We start from the raw sequence: 20,115 nt of genomic DNA, 5'->3' as shown, positions 1-20,115 counted from the left end.
TTCCTGAAGTTACTCCAGAACCTGATCAGATAGCTGAATCTGAAGATAGTCCAGAAGCTGAACCCACATCAGAAGCGCAAGATGAAGCTGCTTCTGATGAAGCACAAGATGGCTCACATCAAGCAGATCCTCCCAGAAACACATTCAAACACAAGTCTTCACATCCTGAGGAGCTAATCATTGGAAACAAAGATAGTCCAAGAAGAACAAGATCACATTTCAGACAAGTAGAGTCAATGATTGGATTAATCTCAATGATTGAACCTACAACAGTTGATGAAGCCCTCTCAGATGATGGATGGATCCTAGCTATGCAAGAAGAGTTGAATCAATTTCAAAGAAATGATGTGTGGGATCTGGTACCCAAACCTCAGCACAAGAACATTATTGGAACAAAATGGGTATTCAGAAACAAGCTGAATGAGCAAGGTGAAGTAACAAGAAACAAAGCCAGGCTTGTTGCACAAGGGTATAGTCAACAAGAAGGCATTGATTACACTGAAACATTTGCTCCAGTTGCAAGATTGCAAGCAATCAGGTTACTTCTTTCCTATGCAGTTAATCATGGCATAATATTATATCAGATGGATGTCAAGAGTGCATTTCTAAATGGTGTCATAGAAGAAGAAGTGTATGTCAAGCAACCTCCTGGATTTGAGGATATTAAATATCCTAACCATGTTTTTAAACTGAAGAAATCACTATATGGCTTGAAACAAGCTCCCAGAGCTTGGTATGATAGACTAAGTAATTTCTTAATCAAGAATGATTTTAAAAGAGGACAGGTTGATACAACACTCTTCAGAAGGACCCTTGGGAAACATATTTTTGTTGTGCAAATATATGTTGATGATATAATATTTGGTTCTACTAATGCATCTCTTTGCAAGGAATTCTCTAAGTTGATGCAGGATGAATTTGAAATGAGCATGATGGGAGAGCTGAAGTTCTTCCTTGGCATTCAAATCAATCAATGCAAAGATGGAGTCTATGTTCATCAATCAAAGTACACAAAAGAGCTTCTGAAGAAGTTCAAACTTGAAGATTGTAAAGTGATGAACACTCCAATGCACCCTACGTGCACCTTAAGCAAAGAAGATGAAGGAGCTAAAGTAGATCAGAATTTGTATAGAGGTATGATTGGTTCTTTGTTATACCTTACTGCATCTAGGCCAGATATTTTATTCAGTGTATGCTTGTGTGCAAGATTCCAATCAGATCCTAGAGAATCTCATATGACTGCTGTCAAGAGAATCTTCAGGTATTTGAAAGGAACAACTAATCTTGGACTCCTTTATAGGAAATCCTTAGATTATAAGCTAATTGGATTCTGTGATGCTGATTATGCTGGTGATAGGATTGAAAGAAAGTCAACCAGTGGCAATTGTCAATTTCTGGGTGATAATCTTATATCCTGGGCTAGAAAAAGACAAACAACTATTGCTATGTCTACAGCAGAAGCAGAATACATTACAGCTGCAAGTTGTTGTACACAACTACTTTGGATGAAACATCAGTTGGAAGACTATCAGATAATTGCTAACAGTATTCCCATTTATTGTGATAATACTGCTGCTATTTGTTTGTCTAAAAATCCAATTTTGCATTCAAGAGCTAAGCACATTGAAATCAAACACCATTTTATTAGAGATTATGTTCAAAAAGGAATTTTAGATATACAATTCATTGATACTGAAAATCAATGGGCTGATATATTTACTAAGCCTTTAACTGTTGAAAGATTTGATTTTATAAAGAAAAATTTGAACATGCACTACGTGTCTGATTAAAGGTTGCTTGCTCCTGAATAGGATTTTAGGTTCTGAAGTTAGTTCAGAAGCAGTAGTCCATCAGAAGCTCTTTATTGAGGTTCTGAGGAAAACTCGCTTCTGATAATGATGACGTCAGCATCTGAAGTCCAGAAGCTGGATTTATTGCTTTCGAATAGTTGAATTAGTGGAAACGTTGGGAGTTACTTTTTAAAAGTAACTTCTAGCCCACTAACTTGGTAGTTACTCTGTGAACTTCTTACGTGGCCTGTATGTGTTGGTGTATAACAAAAAGGGCAATGATGATTTAATAGCTTTGAAAGAACTTTTCACGCGCCCTCAATTTGTCATTAATGTTATGTTTGTTTGTCTCTTTTGAATTGCAAACGTTTTTACTCTTAAACACTTTTTCAATTCACACACTACTCACTCACAACAAACACATTTTGCTCTCAAACCTCTTGCGAAGTAAGCGCAAAAACCTTAGAACCCTATATTCTCTAAATCTTCTTCAATCATCATCAAAATGGCGTCATCAAGCTCAAAAGTTTCTGAATCTACCTCAAACATGCAAAGCGCACCAGAATCTGGGTCCGTCTACAAACAGAAGACTATGGATATTCCATGGAAATCCTTAACAGTTCAAGTAGAATCACCGGTGGACTTCGCTTCACTTAAGAAGTATAAAGTGAACATGGAAGGATTGATAGAAACTCAGAAGCTGTCTGAGTATTTCAAGATGCTAAATGGGCCAACATATGTGAACTTGGTCAAGGACTTTTGGTTAAAAGCTGAAGTGTACAATGAAAAGCCTGCAAAAGTTGTAAGCAAACAAGCTAGGTCAAAGAAAGGGAAAATGACCATGAATATGAATCCTACATCATTTGATAGCTTAGAAATAAGGTCTGAAGTGATGGGCATTCCTATAACCATCACTGAGGGTGTTATAGCTAAAGCTTGTAGAATGAATGCAGAAGGAAGGTTTCAAGAAATAGTCAAGAAGGAAGATGTCCTGCTGCAAAGCTACTACAACACTCTTCTGGGTGGAAACAAAGATGCTAAGCCATCTGAAATGGAGATTCACAACAGAATGTTTGTGAAATTCAGTAACGACTGCTTCTTTCAAAGAGCAGGTGGGTCTGATCAACCCAACAACCAACAGAAGCTAGCAATTTACTTCATGACCAATCTGGAAAAGATAAACTTCCCAAGATATGTAATGGATCATCTCTGCTGGGCTATAAATGAAGGCACTACTAAAGGAAGAAAACAAGTACCTTATGGAAGATTATTGTCTGAGATCTTTCATTAAGGAAGAGTGCTGAACTTCTTGAGAAATACAAGGAGTGCTTCTGATAAATGCTTTGAAGTATCTACTGCTGAAAGGACTATCAGTAGCAGGAGCCTATTCTCTATGAAGTTTATCAAGAAAGCTCCTGAAGATGAAAAGTGGTTGGAGATAACCACAGAAGAAACTGAGATTATCAGGAACTTTCCTTCAATCTTTGAGGAAAGTAATCCTGAAATCTTGGCTAAATCAGTAGCTGAGTATGTCTTGGAAGAAGATGCAAGCACTCAGGAGGAAGCTGTTCCTGCTAAAGTGAAGAAGGGTAAGAGTGCTACTGCATCAGAAGCAGCTACTGATAAGGGCAAGCAAAAGAAGGACGTTAAAAGAAAGAGGGGGAAAGCTGAAACAGTTTATCACAAGGAAAAACTGGATGAAGCCTTGGATGAAATAGAAAAGGAAGAAGTTGAGCCTAAGCTGAAAAGAAAGAAGGCTCCACTTGATATGAAAAGCTCTATGGTTCAAGTGACTCCAGTCATGAAGAGAATGGCGAAGGAGCATTCTGATGACTTCTTAGCTAATAGGCGAGAAGTGAAAGCCTTGAAAGAACTTGGAAGAGAAGAGGAAGGAGAAATGATGCTAATCGTGGATGAAGCTGATGCTGAAAATGTAGAGCAAGTTCAGAATCTTGGAACTTCAGAAGCAGTAGATAAATCTGCAATGTTATCTAAGGTACCTCAAGTTTCTCACACATCTTGTACCACATCCTCTATTCCTTCTGAAGACACTTCTCTTTTAGATCACCTAGAAAGTCATTATCTAGGTGAACTACCCCAATCTGGCTTTAACACAACCTCAGAGAAAGCCTCTGAGACAACTCCAGAAGCAGCTGCTTCTGATAAAGTTGTTTCAGAAGACCCCCCTCAACAAAATCCTTCACCAGAAAAAGCCTTTTCACCCCCTACAACTTCTTCACCCCCAACTGTTCCTGAACCATCTGTTCCTGAACAAGTCACTCCTCAAAAGACCGTTCCTGAACATATTGTTCCTGAACAACCAGTTGCTAAACCCATTCCTGAACCTGAACCTGAAACTGCCGCTCTTGAACACATTGTTCCTGAGCTAACCTCTGCTTCCATAACTCCTTCACCAGTACAAGTTATCAAGATCACTCATCATACTGGTGTATGTAATATGGACACAGACTCTGAGGATGATCAAAATGATCATGCCTCTGATATGGTAGTTGACCCCACTCCTGACCAACCATCAACTAGCCAATCCTTAACCACAAATGACCAATCATCATCAAACCTACCCATTATACACTTAGCCCCTCTAAAACCCTCTAAACAACCTTCACCTCCCACCATTTACCTGGATTCTCAAGTACTAAAAGATGTGTGGGAAGATATTGCTTCTGAAGTTCTCAGACTGATAGCGGGAAGAAATGACTTAGGTCATCAAGTTAGCTATCAGAAGCAATGGAGAAGGATAAAAGAAAGGGTCGTCAACCTGATTTCAGCTTTGCATGATTCTTGCATTGAGGCTCAAGAGCAAGCCAAGCAGAAGCTGGAAGATTGGTTGAATGGAATAGAAGAGAATACTGGAGATGTTGAAGTTCTTGGTACTTGGGTGAAGAATCCACTCAGTATCAGAGGCAAAGAACCTAATAAATTCCTGCCTAAGGAGCTGCATCTGATTATTCCTTCTGAGATCCTGGAGAAGATTGATGCACCTAACCTGGCTCTAGCTCAGGAGAACAAGGTGCTCAAAGAAGAAAATGACAGGCTTGAAACAGAGCTACTAGAGCAGAAGCTGAAGATATCAAAATTGGAAGCTGATATGCAAGAAGCCAAGATCAGAGAAGACAACTACAGAAAAGATATGGACAAGAAGTATGCTGATGTTCAAGAGCTTCTGAAGAAGATTTTAGAGAAATAAGCCAAACCCATAGTTGCACACTTTTAGCTTATTTTTTTTGTCTCTTTAGGCTTTTAACATTCTTTGATCATCTCTGCTTCTGACTTAGTTCTTTTCACTTCTGATATTATAAGCTTCTGAATTCTTCCTGCTTCTGAAAAACTTTAACTGTTTTCTTTGATAATAATACTTGCTATGCTTGTTTATTTAATCTTTGAAGATGGTTAATATGCTTTAAAATTAGTTGAATTATGCTCTGAACCTTTAATCTTATGTTTTTCTCATCTCTTCTTTTTGTTTATGTCTTTTTGCTAATGACAAAAGGGGGAGTATATGTGATAGTATTTAAAGGCTCTGAGCCCCATTAATAATATTTGAAAATTTTGAAAAAATTTCTATCTTTTTGTTTTACCTTTAAAAGGGTGTATCAAAAAGGGTGAAGTATCAAATTTCAAATAAAATTAATTGAACCATTCTTCTTATCTATAAGTCAATTCTTTCAAATTTTTAAGCTCTGATATTATTGTGCGAAAAATGAATTTAATTAACCTGGATAGAACTTAGGGGGAGCTTACAAACCTCACCTTAAAGACTATCAGACTCAGGGGGAGTTAGAGCTTACAAACCTCAGACTCTGAGCTTACAAACCTCAGAAACCCCAAAGTCAACTCGTTAATTAGATTAACAACAATTGACCAATTTTAAATACTATTGTTTGTCATCATCAAAAAGGGGGAGATTGTTGGAACAAAATGTGTTTAACAATGAACCTCAAAGAGTTTTGATGATAACAAGGTATTAAAAAATTGTAAATTGGACTAGCTAATATTTGTTCAAGTGTACAGGACCATAGTTAAAGTTACATCATTAATTGGTTCTGAATGAGCAAATAAAGAGCAAATGGAAATTAAGCTTAGACGATTCTGAAGGCAATACGCTCCTGAAAGTGGAAAGCGCTCCTGAAGTCAAGCTGCTCCTGAAGAGAGTAAAACGCGCTCCTGAAGAAATAGTGCTCCTGAAGACAAGAGGTCCAGAAGCCACATTATCAGAAGCTGCATCATCAGAAGCTGCATCATCAGAAGCTGCAGAAGCTGCATCATCCGAAGCTGCCTCATCAGAAGTCATTTCACCAGAAGCTGAAGATCAACTGGATTTGCAGAAGATTCAAAGATTGAAGAATCTACACTGCAAAAGCTGTCTATTGGACTCGAAAACACAGCAGAAAATTAGTGGAACTTTGCAACGGTCATTTCAAAGGTGTTTGAAGGCATGTGCTTGCAATTTGGACGAAAGCGTTGACATTGTACTATTGTACGAACTGTACAACCACCTTCTCCACTACTCTGTTTTGTGTCCACGCTACAAGACAAGAAAACAACTTCAGAATACGGCTTCGCCTGCATAGATGTTCCTTTGGATAAGGAATGGATTTCAAATTTGTTCTTCATAGGACAACAACCAAATCAGGCAAAATATCATTGGTGAAAGATCAAGCTTCAACAACGACTCTTTGGTGTGCTGGCAATTTCACAACGTCTCTTTCACACCTCTATATAAAGGAGTGAAGACTTAGAGTTTTGGTAATGCAAGAACGCTGAACGAAAGACTCACAACATTTTTACAAGTGTCAAACCTCTGCTGAAATTGTTCTGCATTCACTTAGAATTTCTGTGTCTCAAAGTCATATCTTAGAAATTCTTAAGTCCTTTGAGTCTGTATCTGATTTATATTTTAAGCACCTCTGATTGTATATCAAGTGTTCAACCTTAAACAATTTTCTGTGTAATTTTGTTTAGTTAGCAAGTCTCTTGCAGTTGTGCTTGAGCAGGAAGTCTCTTGATTGTGTTCTTGAGCAAAGGAAATCTCTAGCTTGTGTGCTTGAGCAAAGGAAGTCTCTTGCTTGTGTGCTTGAGCATTTGTAATCAGATATTACTCTTAGTGAAATCTCCTTGGAAGTGCAAGGGGGACTGGACTACTTCCGGATTGTGGAAGGAACCAGTATAATTGCTTTGTGTCGTTCTTCTTCTCTCTCTCTGTTTTATTCCGCTGCATTTAGATTCTGACCATCACTTCAGAAGCTGTCTCACTTAGCTTCTGATCAGTGTGTTCAGTTTTTAGGAGAAACGAAGAATTTTTTAAAAACACAATTCAACCCCCCTTCTTGTGTTTTTCTCACCTTCAGGTTAATGGTTTTATTCATTACTGTCCTTTTATACTTGAGATAGAGCCACAAAAGGTAGTTGAAGCACATGGTGAAAAAGAGGAACAAGCTGGAACTGATGTAGAAAATTTTGGAAGAAGCATAATGTACGATCTATAAAGCACGGATACAGACACGGATATCGGACACGACACGGACACTGACACGTCGACACTACTAATAATTTTAAAAAATCACATAATTTAGAGTAATTATATGTGTCCGTGTCGGACACGTGTCCGGACACGGGTACACGCCTAATCTGAGGAGTGTTCGTGTTTCATAGTATACAATAGTCTGGGTGTGAAAGTGTATCTAACTCTGATTATGTTGTTAACAATGATGAAGAAGAGAGTGATGACAGTTATTTTGTAGAAAGCTGTATTTGGAGAAGCTCCTGATATTGACTGGACCTCAATACTCCCAAATGAAAGTGTCAACATGTAAATTTGTTTGAAATTTGTATTGCACTGAGATTGCTTAATCTGCACTTCATTGCTGCATTTTCTGCACTTCACGTGCTCCAACTAAATCCCAAGACTCACAAGCATAGGATCCACACATAAGTAGTTACATTTTGGATTTTGTGAAGACTCGGTTATGAGCTTTTGTTTGAAGGAGAATACTAACGACTGCCTTTCAGGCACTCTTTAAGGATTTTTAGAAGTATATTTTTATGAAAATATGTGTATTTCTTTCGTTGGAATTTGTAACATTGGATTTTTTGAATGAATAATTTTTAAATTTAGGATCACTAAAGAGTGTCAGAGGGACTCGTTAGCAAAACCCTTGTTTTAAACGTAAAGACTCAAGTATCAGCTTTATTTCTTTATTCAACTTCAGAGTTTGTAAGAGAATGTTTGGCACCCACATTTGCCATACTAGTTCATCATGTGGGTGTCTCTAATTTAGTTGCTTGCTTTAAGGTATAGCATAGAGTTTGTAAGGGAAGAAAAGAGAGTGGATGGCATATTAATATGTGAAAAAGACATAGACGAAATTGATTATTAATTTAAGATACTGCTATTCATATAGGGACTTGAATATGAATTAACGAAGGGTTGAATTGGAAGAGAAAATTGGGATTTTATGGGTTCTTTTAGGGTTCAAAAAACATGAATAGTTGAATACTACAAAGAAGAAAAGCAACAAATGTTATAATTTTTTGTTTTTTTTTGAAGAAAAATGTTATAATATATATTTAATAACATTTGTTTTATACTCTCAAAAATAAAATAATATTTGTTTTATAATTTCCACACAATTAGTTTTACGATCGTCTCCCGTGTCGTAACTTCAATTTTCCTCTCGTATGAATTGCGCAAACTAGATATTAAAACGAAGCTAGCGATAAACCTCATCTAACCAAAAGTGATCCACCGATGTCGGAGAACACTTCCTCCCCGTTTTCCCTCTTAATGCCGTGGGTTTGGATGTTTTGTGAGTAAGAGTGTCGAGTTTCAATTTTTGTGAGTTATTTATGTATTAATTGTTGTGTGAGTTCATATGATATGAGTACAGAGCTACAAGAAAATTTACGATCAGATCATTTTAAAGTTGTAGCGTTTTTGAAAAAAAATGTTGCAATGTGAATTTTATTTGATATATCTTCTTTAGTCAAGTAGATCTACGAATTCAACCGATTATTTTCTTTTAAAATATTGCCGGGACAAAATGGTCACACCTTTAAGGGGTATATTAGTCATTTTTGGACCGTTGAACTGGGAAAATGAGTTGATCATTGGAATCAGCTCATCGAAATGGTCATAATGGACATATTGTTCGTGACGTTTAGATAGTGTATCAATTTATTATAATTTTTAGAAAATTGTCAAAATCAGTTTCCAATTTGTGATTTATTGACACTGTAACTATTTGCTTTTAAAATGTCTGAGTTGTTGTTTGGTGGAAAAAAATCTATGAGTTTATGTTTAGGTTGATTGAGCCAAAGATTCTACCAAACGGCGTAAACACGAGTTGTAGAGCTATACGTTGTAAGGAATGTAGAACTAAGGTATGGGCACATCTCGAAACACTACGGTTACTTAAATACCTGGATGGTTTGCGTGTTATTATGTGATATGTATGAATATGTTTTCCAAGTGAAAATTTATATGATATCAATGTGATTATGATTTGTGGAAATGAGGTCTTTTCAAGATTAAGAATAAATATTACTTTCATGCGATTTGAATGAATATATGAACTACATGTTGAAATGATGATAAATGCATGTTTTCATGTGATTTGACTAAATATATGAACCGCATGTGGATTATGATTTTAATTTCATATGATGGGTGATGACATGCTATCATTACATAACTTTTAGACTTATTCTGAAGTTTTTATCGAGTCTATGGCAATTGAAGACATACATGAGGTGTGAAAAGAAGGAAAATATGAAGAAAAAGAAATTATTGCATCGTGTCATGATTTTGGCATCGTGACACGATTTTATGTTCAGAGAAGATGAGAGTTTCTGCCTATAAAAGTGTGACACGGTTTTATAGGTATGGCACGATTATGAAGATAGCTCAAGAAGGTTTTTTAGGTTTATAGTTGAAATCGTGGCACGATTACTGAAAATCGTGACACAATTTTGGTCACAGAAAAATCCTATTTAAACTAAACCTGTTCCAAAAACAATGGTTCTGAATTTTAGATATCTGAAGCACGATTTTCATAGCAGAAGATTGAAGAGGTGGTCATTTCATCCAACTCATAGTCATTCTATATGTATGTTTTAATGCTTAGAATGATATGTTATTTGTAATTTCAGTTATGTGTAGTTAAATCATTAACGATTAGATCTGGAGACGAATCTGATGTAAACATGATGTAATATGATGTAAACCTTTAAAGTAATCCAAAACTGAAAGCTCATCTCTGACACCAAATTTCGTTGAAGCATAGTTATGCATAATATGCAAAATCTTGCTTCTAGAAAATCAAAATATGAACATTTTCAGCTACCTTAATTATATGGTGCGTAGACACGTGAACATCAAATACCACACTTACACGTACATGACGGCACCGTAATAATTTCATAAAATATAATAACTGTTCATTATAATAAATGTTTCTGTGTCGGATCGGTATCGAACACTAAACATAATTGTTATATAAGTTTCCCTAAAAAAAATACTCCCTCCGGTCACTATTATAAGCAAAACTTCACTTTTTAGATACATTGAATGATTAATGTATCTAGTATTTAATAAATACTAGATACATTAATCATTCAATGTATCTAAAAAGTGAAGTTTTGCTTATAATAGTGACCGGAGGGAGTAATTGTTACCAACAATATTTAAAGGGTCTTACTAATCAGTGCCTTCAGTACAATGGTTAAAGAGACTATAAATAAGAAATTTGTCTTGAAAATATAAATTTTGACTTTTGATTAAGTAATAATTACACAACTTTTTACAAAAAAAAATTACTTGTTTTAATTTTTTAACCAATGTCCTGAAAGCACCGTTTAGTATTCTCCGTATTTAAATGATCTTCTTGAAAAAAAAAACACAATATTTAAATGCTGCATTTAAAGTGAAGGCAAGTTCGATAAAATTACATTGTGCTACACGTTGGAGCTTATTCAAAATCTCAATGTTGCTGCTGGAATTTCGTCAAACTCGTTGTGATTCAGATATGCACTAAGATTTGTGTATATTTGTTCCAAAATATTTTCCACTTTATCATTATTTGTTTTCTAATTACGAATAGTTTAAACAAAATAATTAAATACTATAAAAAAATTATAATGGAAGGAGTAGTATTTTTATTTTAGTTTTTTGAAAAGGAAGGAGTTCTAATTAAATTAAACGTGTAATAAATGTGAGGAAAGCTAATCAATTCTAAAAGTAGGAAAGCTTAGGTAGCATTCAAGACCAAGAACTAGAATATATTTAAGCTTGAAATTCAAAGAACGATAGTATGGGTCAAACACAGTTTGTTGGCAATGCATTTGAAGTTTGCCTATGGTTTTGATGTAGGTAGGTTGGTTGACTAACAATGATTCCAATTAGATATTTCAAAAAAAAAAAATGATTCCAATTAGATTTTTATTTTATAGGCAAGAAGTTGAACTAACTATATTTAAATGTACACAATCCCACCAACTCACCCTTGATTAACCATTCTTTGAGTTACAAAATTTCATCTATAAAAGCCACACATATAACACATGAAGTAACATACTACAAAGCATATCAAAATCATTTGCAAATAGGATCAATCTGAAGTTCTTCTCATCAGCTTGATCAAATGATGGCTTCCATCAATTTGTCAACTATCATTTTTCCATTTATGTTTCTAGCTTTATTGTCAACAAATAGTAACACAAGGGTTGTCAGGGCACGCAATCTTCTAGAGTCAAACATACATCAGCCTCCAAAACTTGATTTTCCACCTCTACCAAAACCTTCTTTACATGAATTACCAAAGCCAGATTTTCCAAAGGTACCTGAATTATCAAAGCCTGATGTTCCTAAGATTAATGTTCCTGAGTTGCCAAAACCCGATTTACCAAATGTACCTGAAATGCCAAATCTAGAAATTCCTAAAGGGCCCGAATTACCAAAGCCTGAACTACCCAAGTTTAGCGTTCCTGAATTGCCAAAACCCGAGCTACCTAAAATCCCTGAATCACCTAAGCTAGAGCAGCCTAAGGTTCCTGAATTGCCAAAACCTGAAATTCCTAAAGTACCTGAAATGCCAAAGCATGAACTGCCTAAGTTTAATGTTCATGAATTGCCAAAACCCGAACTACCTAAAATCCCTGAATCACCTACACTAGAGCAGCCTAAGGTTCCTGAATTGCCAAAACCTGAAATTCCTAAAGTACCTGAAATGCCAAAGCCTGAACTACCTAAGTTTAACGTTCCTGAACTGCCGAAACCCGAGCTTCCTAAAGCCCCTGAATTCCCTAAGTCGGATGTTCCTAAGGTTACTGAACTTCCAAAACACGAGCTTCCTAAAGCCCCTGAGTTACCTGAACCAGGGCTATCTAAGGTTTCTGAATTGCCAAAACCTGAATTGCCTAAAATCCCTGAGTTACCTAAGCCACAATTGCCTAAAACTCCTGAATTGACAAAACCTGAGTTGCCTAAAGTTCCTGAATTACCTAAACCTGAGTTGCCTAGGATTCCCGAAATGCAAAAACCCAAACTCCCTAAAGTCCCTGAGTTACCTAAACTAGAGCAGCCTAAGGTATTGACAAAACCCGAGATTCCTAAAGTACCAGAGTTACCTAAGCTAGAATTGCCTAAGGTTCCTGAATTTCCAAAACCTGAGCTACCTAAAGTCCCAGAAACTTCAAAAGTCGTTCCAACCACCACGCCTTAAGTTGGAACTTGAAACCATATGCCTTTTATTTCCTTGTTTGTGTTGTCTTTGTTCATGATTTACTATTGTACGGTACCTAGCTCATTCTATTTGATGGGTGTAATACGATTTTAATTATTTTTCAATTTGTAATGTAAATGGTATAGGCTATAGGCCTAAAACCATTGGGGAGTGGTTATTGTTGTTTGGTCTGAAGCATATTAAATTTTAGTTTGAGCTTGTTGAAATTGATTGTGCTTTCGCATATCAATGCTCATATTCTTTATGTATAAGTATTATTGAATTTAATATGATTGCAATTTTTATGCTAAACTTTCTATGGGTTTTAAATTATAATTAGCTAATATGTTGTTCCCTTCGATCAATCGAACTTCCTTTTTATAAAACTTATTACGAAGTATATAATTTAGACTAAAATCACATCACAATTAGTGTGAGTAGAATGTCCAATCATCTACGTCAAATTCAGTTAAATTTGTCGTTTCTTATCCATTAAAATCATATTTTGCGAAAATTGTAATAGTGAAAATTCAAAAGACACCAAATTTAATTCTAAAGGTATCAAGAATTGCACCACACATGACAGTAAAACTTTATTCTTGGCCAATTCAATGAACCATCAAAGTAGGTGGCATTTAACATGGGTAAATGCCACCATCAAAGTATATATCATTGCTTAATAACACAAATCCAAATATAACTATGATCAAGAATGGAGCACTTGATACATATCTCTTTTTCTTGAATCCTGTTTGATCCTAAGGGTAAGTTCATTGGTGAAGAAAAGTTTTGAACCACAAAGCTGATCTTTTATGATATCTTTTTAGTCCATTCTTGAAATCCACATATATTATTCCAAAACGAACAGTGTATCCATTAGTCCACTCAAAATTGTCCAAAAATGACCATGCAAAGTAGCCCTTCACATTTACACCATTCCTATATATCAAATTCCAAAGTGTTAGGACTTGTATCACATGAGTTCAAATATACACATTCAGAAAAACCACTAATATATTTTTGAAAGTGTACATCTAAACATATAAAATTAATGATATTTCCCATTAAAATAGGAACAACACTACATGAACAATATTTTTTTTTTGAAGGATACATGAACAATATTTAACACTTATTTTAATCTTATTTTCCAAAAATATATTTGATCATAGTATATGTCAATATTGATATATTTTCCTTATGTGTTTGTTTTATAAAAGAACTTACCTTATGGCCCTTTGAATGTACAAAAGGTGTTGACCAATATAGTATATTCTCAATTTGTCATCAAGCGATTTTGTAGCATTACTAACCTCATCAACTCCTGCAAAATTTCAACAATTTGATTTCTTTTTAAAATATATCACTTGAGAAAGAAATATATAGTAGAAAAGTTTAAGCTTAAAGTTGATTTGGGAGATTATAGATCATAGATGAACACACCATTTTCAGTTATGTAAATAATTGGATCATTAAACTTCTCCTTGGTGTATTCTAATAAATCTTGAATCCCTGGAGGATAAATGTAGAGCCAATCTGAGGCACCCTGCAAATTATCCACTTCTCAGCTTCTTTTTTTAAATCAAAATTATAATGTTGATGAAAACCCCATTTCTTACTAGGTTTAATTGCATTTTTTGTCTAACTATTGAGATCGTACAATTTTGATCATTTATCCTTCTAAATATCAAAATTTGACCGGTTGAATCACCTAGTATCTCAATTATTTGTTAAAGTGATATTTCGTTCATTAACCATCTACTACTTCGTCTCTTTTTATAACCACCCTTTTACTCTTACAAGAAGGGTGTTTATAAAAAGGGACTGTGGGAGAAATTATTAAGGCTAGTGGGACCAATTTATAATTAATTTGCACAATTAAAGCATATGAGATCAAAATTGTACAAAATTGATATTTGAGGGACCAAAAGTACAATTATATCATCTTAAATTATCAATAATCATGAAACTTAAAAAAAAAAAAAAAATCAAGTGCTTAAGCATAACAAAGTGAATAAAACTTATAATCTCTAATTTCAAGTACCTTAGGACCAATAGGAACTCCATTCCTTATAGCTGATACAACAAAAGGAATGGATCAGAAGTCAACAAGTCTTCAAGGCAAATTCAAAAGAATAAGAACACAAAAAAGTGTAAAATAAAAATCTTCATTTAATTAGAATAACTTACGAGTATAATTAGTACAAGAGTCTGTCAACATAGTTTGATTTTCTCTTTGACAAGGAACATTTGCTGCATAATATGCAGTGTAATAATTCAACCCTATAAAATCATAGGACCCTTTAACCATCAAGTATTCTTTTGTTGAAAACTTTGGCAAACGTTTCCCAACTTTGTTAACCATCACAGCAGGATATGTGCCTGCGTACAACGGTTCCATGAACCTTGCATCACACAACATTACGAGTTTTAGAATCGATTGCATAGTTCTAAACTTCAGTCTATAACTGCAATTGCAACTGCGGCCGCTTTTTTCTGCTATACAAACACTTACCAATCATAGATAAAAGCAAGGGCTCGATATGCTGCTTCCATATCGGATTTTGAATGGGATAGTGGCACAAACCATGGAGCATTTAGTGATATCCCAATTTGACCCTTTTGTGAAATCTGTTACAAAATTTCATTGTCAAAATTTTGTAGTGATATCACTATTTCTATTTTGTATACATTTATCAAAAGAATTGATACGGTGATTTGATCGTGAGGTGGTAGATAGGCGATTAGAGTCTGACTTTGTAACTTTAAAGGACGAAGTGAAAATTGTCGGTGAAAAAATTGTGAAATGGTCATTAAAACCACTTTAATCAATAATTGTTTCCCGTTCTTCTATTCGATTTTATAAAAAAAGAAATCGAAATAATAACTAGGTTGAGACCTGGTACTTCTCCCGGTAGATTTTTACTGCTGTAGCATGAGCAAGAATCTGGTGGTGTGTAACTATGTAAGGCTCAGTGCTAGAATCACCAACAGTACAATTTGGTGATATCCATTTAGAACATCTTGCTGGTGGAAACTGGCCATTAGCATAACCTTGGAGACTATACATCAAAGGTTCATTTAAGGTAATCCAATGCTTAACCCTGTCACCAAATTCACTGAAGCATAGTTCTGCATAACATGCATAATCTTGCCTGTGGAAAATTGAAAATATGAACTTTTTTAGCTAGTAAGTACATAGAATAATGAACTGACGCAGACAACGACACCGAACACAACATTGAGACTGACACGTTGACACCGGTAATAGTTTGAGAAAATAGGATTATTGAATGTGATTACATGTATCGATGTCGTGTCCGTGCTAGATAGAGTATACATGTTTAAATTGACAATGAGTTTGGCAGAATCATGATGTGCTATCATTGTTTTGGCCAGGGCCGGCCCATAGCCCGTCGAGGCTGGGCTATGACACCGGGCCTCAATTTTTTTGGGGCCCAAAATATTTTTTTTATATATACAAGGCCATAAAAAACGAGTTATATATGTTCAGTGTTGCAGTAATAACAAAGGATGCGTGGTGGTCCAGCGGTTTTTTCTTTGTTTTGTAGCTTTCTTGACCTGTGTTCAAGGCCTGGCAGGCTCTTTTTTATAATAAATTTAGTCTTTATATATATATATATATATATATATATATATATATATATATATATATATATGGGATTTGCTAGAACACACCCACTAGTTTTTATGTGGGAGTGTTTTAGCAAGCTACACCTTAGGGTGTATTTAACTACTTTTTAGTTATAACTTGCTAAAACACACCTTCTAAAAAATAAGTGGGTGTATTCTAGCAAATGCCTATAGGAGTTGCTAATGTACACCCACTTATTTTTAAGAAGGTGTGTTTTAGCAACATTCACCTTAAGGTGTATTTAACAACTTTTTAGTTATATCTTTGCTAAAACACACCTTAATAAAAACTAGTGGGTGTATCCTAGCAAACCCCTATATATATATATATATATTTCCCATATAGGCCTGTCGGCTAATTTTATTTTCAACATTTAACCCAATCAAAACCCTTTGTTTTTTGTACCCCAATTTTTTTTAGACCATCAATTTTTTTGTGCTTTTTCTTTTGGGGCCAATATCGTAAATTATAACGGGGTCTCTAAATTGTTTAAGACGGCCCTGTGGCAAAAGTCACATTGTTGAATTTCAACAAAATCACGGTGTCACCATGATTTCTTCAAATTCAATGCAATTTCAAACATGATATAAAAGCTATGAAGCACGGACATGGACACCAGGCATGACACAGACACTGATACGCCTACACCACTAAATTTGAGAAAATCACATAATTTAATGTAATTATATGTGTCAATGTCGTGTTGGTGTCCGACACGATAGGACACGTCTAATCCGAGGAGTGTTCGTGCTTCATAATATAAGAGTCATAGATAAAGAAAAGGGTTCCATGCATTCAATAAAACAAGGGATTAGATTATTACACAATTTTGGGACTCAAGAAACCTCCATATTCATCTTCAAGAGCTTGTGGAAGATCCCAGTGAAATAAAGTTATGTAAGGCTGCAGTCCTGTAGGTATATTATATTATACAATTATGTTTGTCTCATTTGTTTCATTTGGGATATTGTGAATATGTTTGAAAGTAGAAGATAAACATGATTTCTTGTTACCATTTGATAGAAGTTCATTGATGAGATTGTTGTAGTATGTGATTCCCTCTTGGTTAACTCCTCCCTTAAAGTTTCCACCTACAAAACATTAAATAGTTAACATACTTAATCAGAAAATATAAAAACAATAGAATATATTAATTCTTAAAATTTTGTTTGATTCTAACTCAACCATACAAAACATGTTTATAAGGTGAAAAAATAATAAGTCTCTCATTTATAAATGCATTTTTAGGTCTGAACTAGACACGTCTCTCATTCTCTCATTAAATGTGAAATTATCAATACAATCAAGTGGTTCGAAAATAGATGATCTTTTGAATATGATATGATACTCTTTTAGTGTTGAAGTTGAACCTAACACAATTTTAGTGACTTTTAAGTTGATATGATATGATACACGAAGGCATTTTAATTAAGCTGGTATGTCATCTATAAGTACCCAACAATAATTTATACACTCACAATATAAAATTTAACACATATGTCTTTAGTCAAAAAAAAAAATGTCTATTCATATTTTACATATAAATATTTGTCCATATTTTACCCATATGTCCACATTGTCATTTTTTTATTTTTTGTTACATATATACAATGTTATTAAATTCACCCGTTAATTTCTATGCAGAATTTAATATTAATATAAATTAATTACAAACTAAACTCACAAAACTAGTATTACGCAAATTAGTGATCTATACGAAAAAAACTGTAAACATTGTAAATAGAAATATACTTTTATCCTTCAAAATAAAAAATAAATAAATATACTTTTAAGAAGGAAAAAGAAAAGAAATAAACATAATAAATAAAATAACCAAAGCTTAAACAGAAATTCAAAAAAAAAAAAAAAACCAAAGCTTAAACAGTTTCTCACTAGGTAATATTCTGGACCAAGAAATGGAAAATCTATAAACTTGAAATCCAATATCCTTCATCATGCCTACGTCTTCCTGTCAAATTTTTTATGGATGAACATTATTATCAATATCAATCAAATAGAAAACAAATCTTCCTTCAAAATAAAAAAATAGAAAATAAATATCAACATTATTTATTGATGTTGACTTAAATTGGAAGTAAGAAAATGAAATAACCTTGTAACGATGGTATGAATCAGTGGCAACATCACCATTACTGTGGTCTGCTATTCGATCTGAAGACCAAGAATTGAGATTTGGATTAGATTATGCAATCAAAATAATCTATACTCCAAGGTTGTTAATCAAAATTAAATTCTTTATTGAAATTTGGGTTAATTATGTTTTTGGTCCCTACAAAATTGCGACCTTGTAAGTTTAGTCCTTACATAATTTTAATAGCATTTTTAATCCCTACAAAAAATTTCTGCACTCAATATTAGTCCTTACTCAATCCAAATTTGTTTAATTTATGCTTAAACTCTTAAGTTTTTCAACAATTTTTTACAGGCGTGTTAAGAACGTTATTAAAAGGTCATCCGAAAAAAATATCGCAAAAATTTGATTTCTATGTCCATATTTTTGTTACTTATATCTTAAACTTTTGTCGTTTTAAAAAATTCATATTTAATTTATTTCATGTTAAAAAATTATAGATTTTAGTGTCATAGTGTTCTAAACTTGTATAAAAAGAATCGTTAAAAAATTTAAGAGTTTAAGGATAATTAAACAAAATTTATTTTAGCAGGGACTAAAATTATAAGTAAATTTTTTTTTTGTAGGGATTAAAAAAACTATTAAAATTAAGTAAGGACTAAACGTAGAAGGTCGCAATTTTATAGGGACCAAAAACATATTTAACCCTTGAAATTTTATAGGAATTGGTATCAATCTTGGAAAAATCACACAAAGATGAGACGAGCTCCATCTACTAACCAGGGTACTTATGAGTGAAGGTGTCCCATATGCTTGGACCTCTGCCACCTTCAAATGCAGCACCTTCATACTTCATACACAAACCAAAATAAAAAGTGTAAAAAAATCAATCTAAATAAATAAATTCAATTCCAATCTATGTAGCACCAAAACTTCATGTTAATATTGAGTGAAGGTGTGTCTCGTGTCGGCACTAACATGTCACTGAAATATGCTACATTCAATCATTTTTATTTATTTTTAATTATTATTTGTATCTATGTGCTTGTGATGTGTCAGGTGGTTTTGCATCATTGAAATTTAGATTTAGGTAGCAAGAGTCATTTAGTTAGGTAGTATATAAGGTAGATATTACTAATTTGTAATCAATACTCCCTCCGTCTCATCTTTGATAGTTTGAAAATATTCATCGAAACGAATCCAACAATATCTTATATGATATTATTTATCTTTGTATATTAGTAAAAAAATATGATCAAAGTAGGTTAGATAAATAATAAATAGTGCACATTGTCAAATAAAGTCATCTAATATGAGACGGAGTAATTCATTTGTTTCACTTTCTATTATCATTTCAAAACAAATATTTCAAGCTTCTCTCCTTTTCTCTGATATCATGATTCTTATTTCTTAATATGCATTAATGAAAACAACGGAATAAATAAAACCTGGTAAGCTGAAGAAGCTGTTCCAAAAACAAAACCTTCAGGGAAACTGCTTTGATTAAGAGAAATTGTTGACTCAAACAAAGCCATGCAAAAAGCCAGGAGAAGAAGGCCCTTAAACCACATTGTTACAATTTGAAACTATCTTCAGACTTATGCATCCATAAACAAGAAGATTAAATGCTTTTATATTTAGAACATTAAGAGATTGTGTTATAGTAATTGAAGAAGAGACTTGGTCATTAAGAACTTAAAAGACAAAGGAAAAAAAGCAAATAGAAAATGACAATTTTTCTTTTATATTATTTGGCATATTCCAACCATGGATGCCATCTTTTACTTGCGACGGCAATTTGATTCTAAGTTAGATGATACAAACGGTAGCATGTTGAAG

General features: G+C 33.9%; 2 protein-coding genes across 2 annotated transcripts; one reads left to right on the top strand and one right to left on the bottom strand.

Annotated features, from left to right (window-relative positions):
- Positions 1 to 11,327: 11,327 nt before the first annotated feature.
- On the top strand, positions 11,328 to 12,841 carry LOC146936308 (uncharacterized). Its single transcript, XM_085751235.1, has one exon. It carries the CDS (start codon positions 11,450 to 11,452, stop codon positions 12,527 to 12,529), a length of 1,080 nt encoding a protein of 359 aa, XP_085607361.1. The 5' UTR covers positions 11,328 to 11,449; the 3' UTR covers positions 12,530 to 12,841.
- Positions 12,842 to 13,109: 268 nt separating this feature from the next.
- LOC146936307 (beta-glucosidase 12-like) lies at positions 13,110 to 19,985 on the bottom strand. Its single transcript, XM_085751236.1, has 13 exons — positions 19,725 to 19,985; positions 19,057 to 19,126; positions 18,298 to 18,356; positions 18,078 to 18,153; positions 17,198 to 17,275; positions 17,008 to 17,095; positions 15,429 to 15,684; positions 15,045 to 15,160; positions 14,720 to 14,934; positions 14,574 to 14,605; positions 13,973 to 14,075; positions 13,757 to 13,853; positions 13,110 to 13,468 (listed from the first exon to the last, which is right to left on the bottom strand). Exons 1-13 carry the CDS (start codon positions 19,845 to 19,847, stop codon positions 13,300 to 13,302), a joined length of 1,482 nt encoding a protein of 493 aa, XP_085607362.1. The 5' UTR covers positions 19,848 to 19,985; the 3' UTR covers positions 13,110 to 13,299.
- Positions 19,986 to 20,115: the final 130 nt, after the last annotated feature.

The sequence above is a fragment of the Medicago sativa genome, chromosome 3 (genome assembly GCF_051527215.1).
Source record: "Medicago sativa cultivar Bolivia chromosome 3, Bolivia_mono, whole genome shotgun sequence".
Lineage (NCBI taxonomy): Eukaryota > Viridiplantae > Streptophyta > Magnoliopsida > Fabales > Fabaceae > Medicago > Medicago sativa.
The sequence above is the reverse complement of the archived record's forward strand: the minus strand, read 5'-3'. Positions and strand labels throughout refer to the sequence as shown.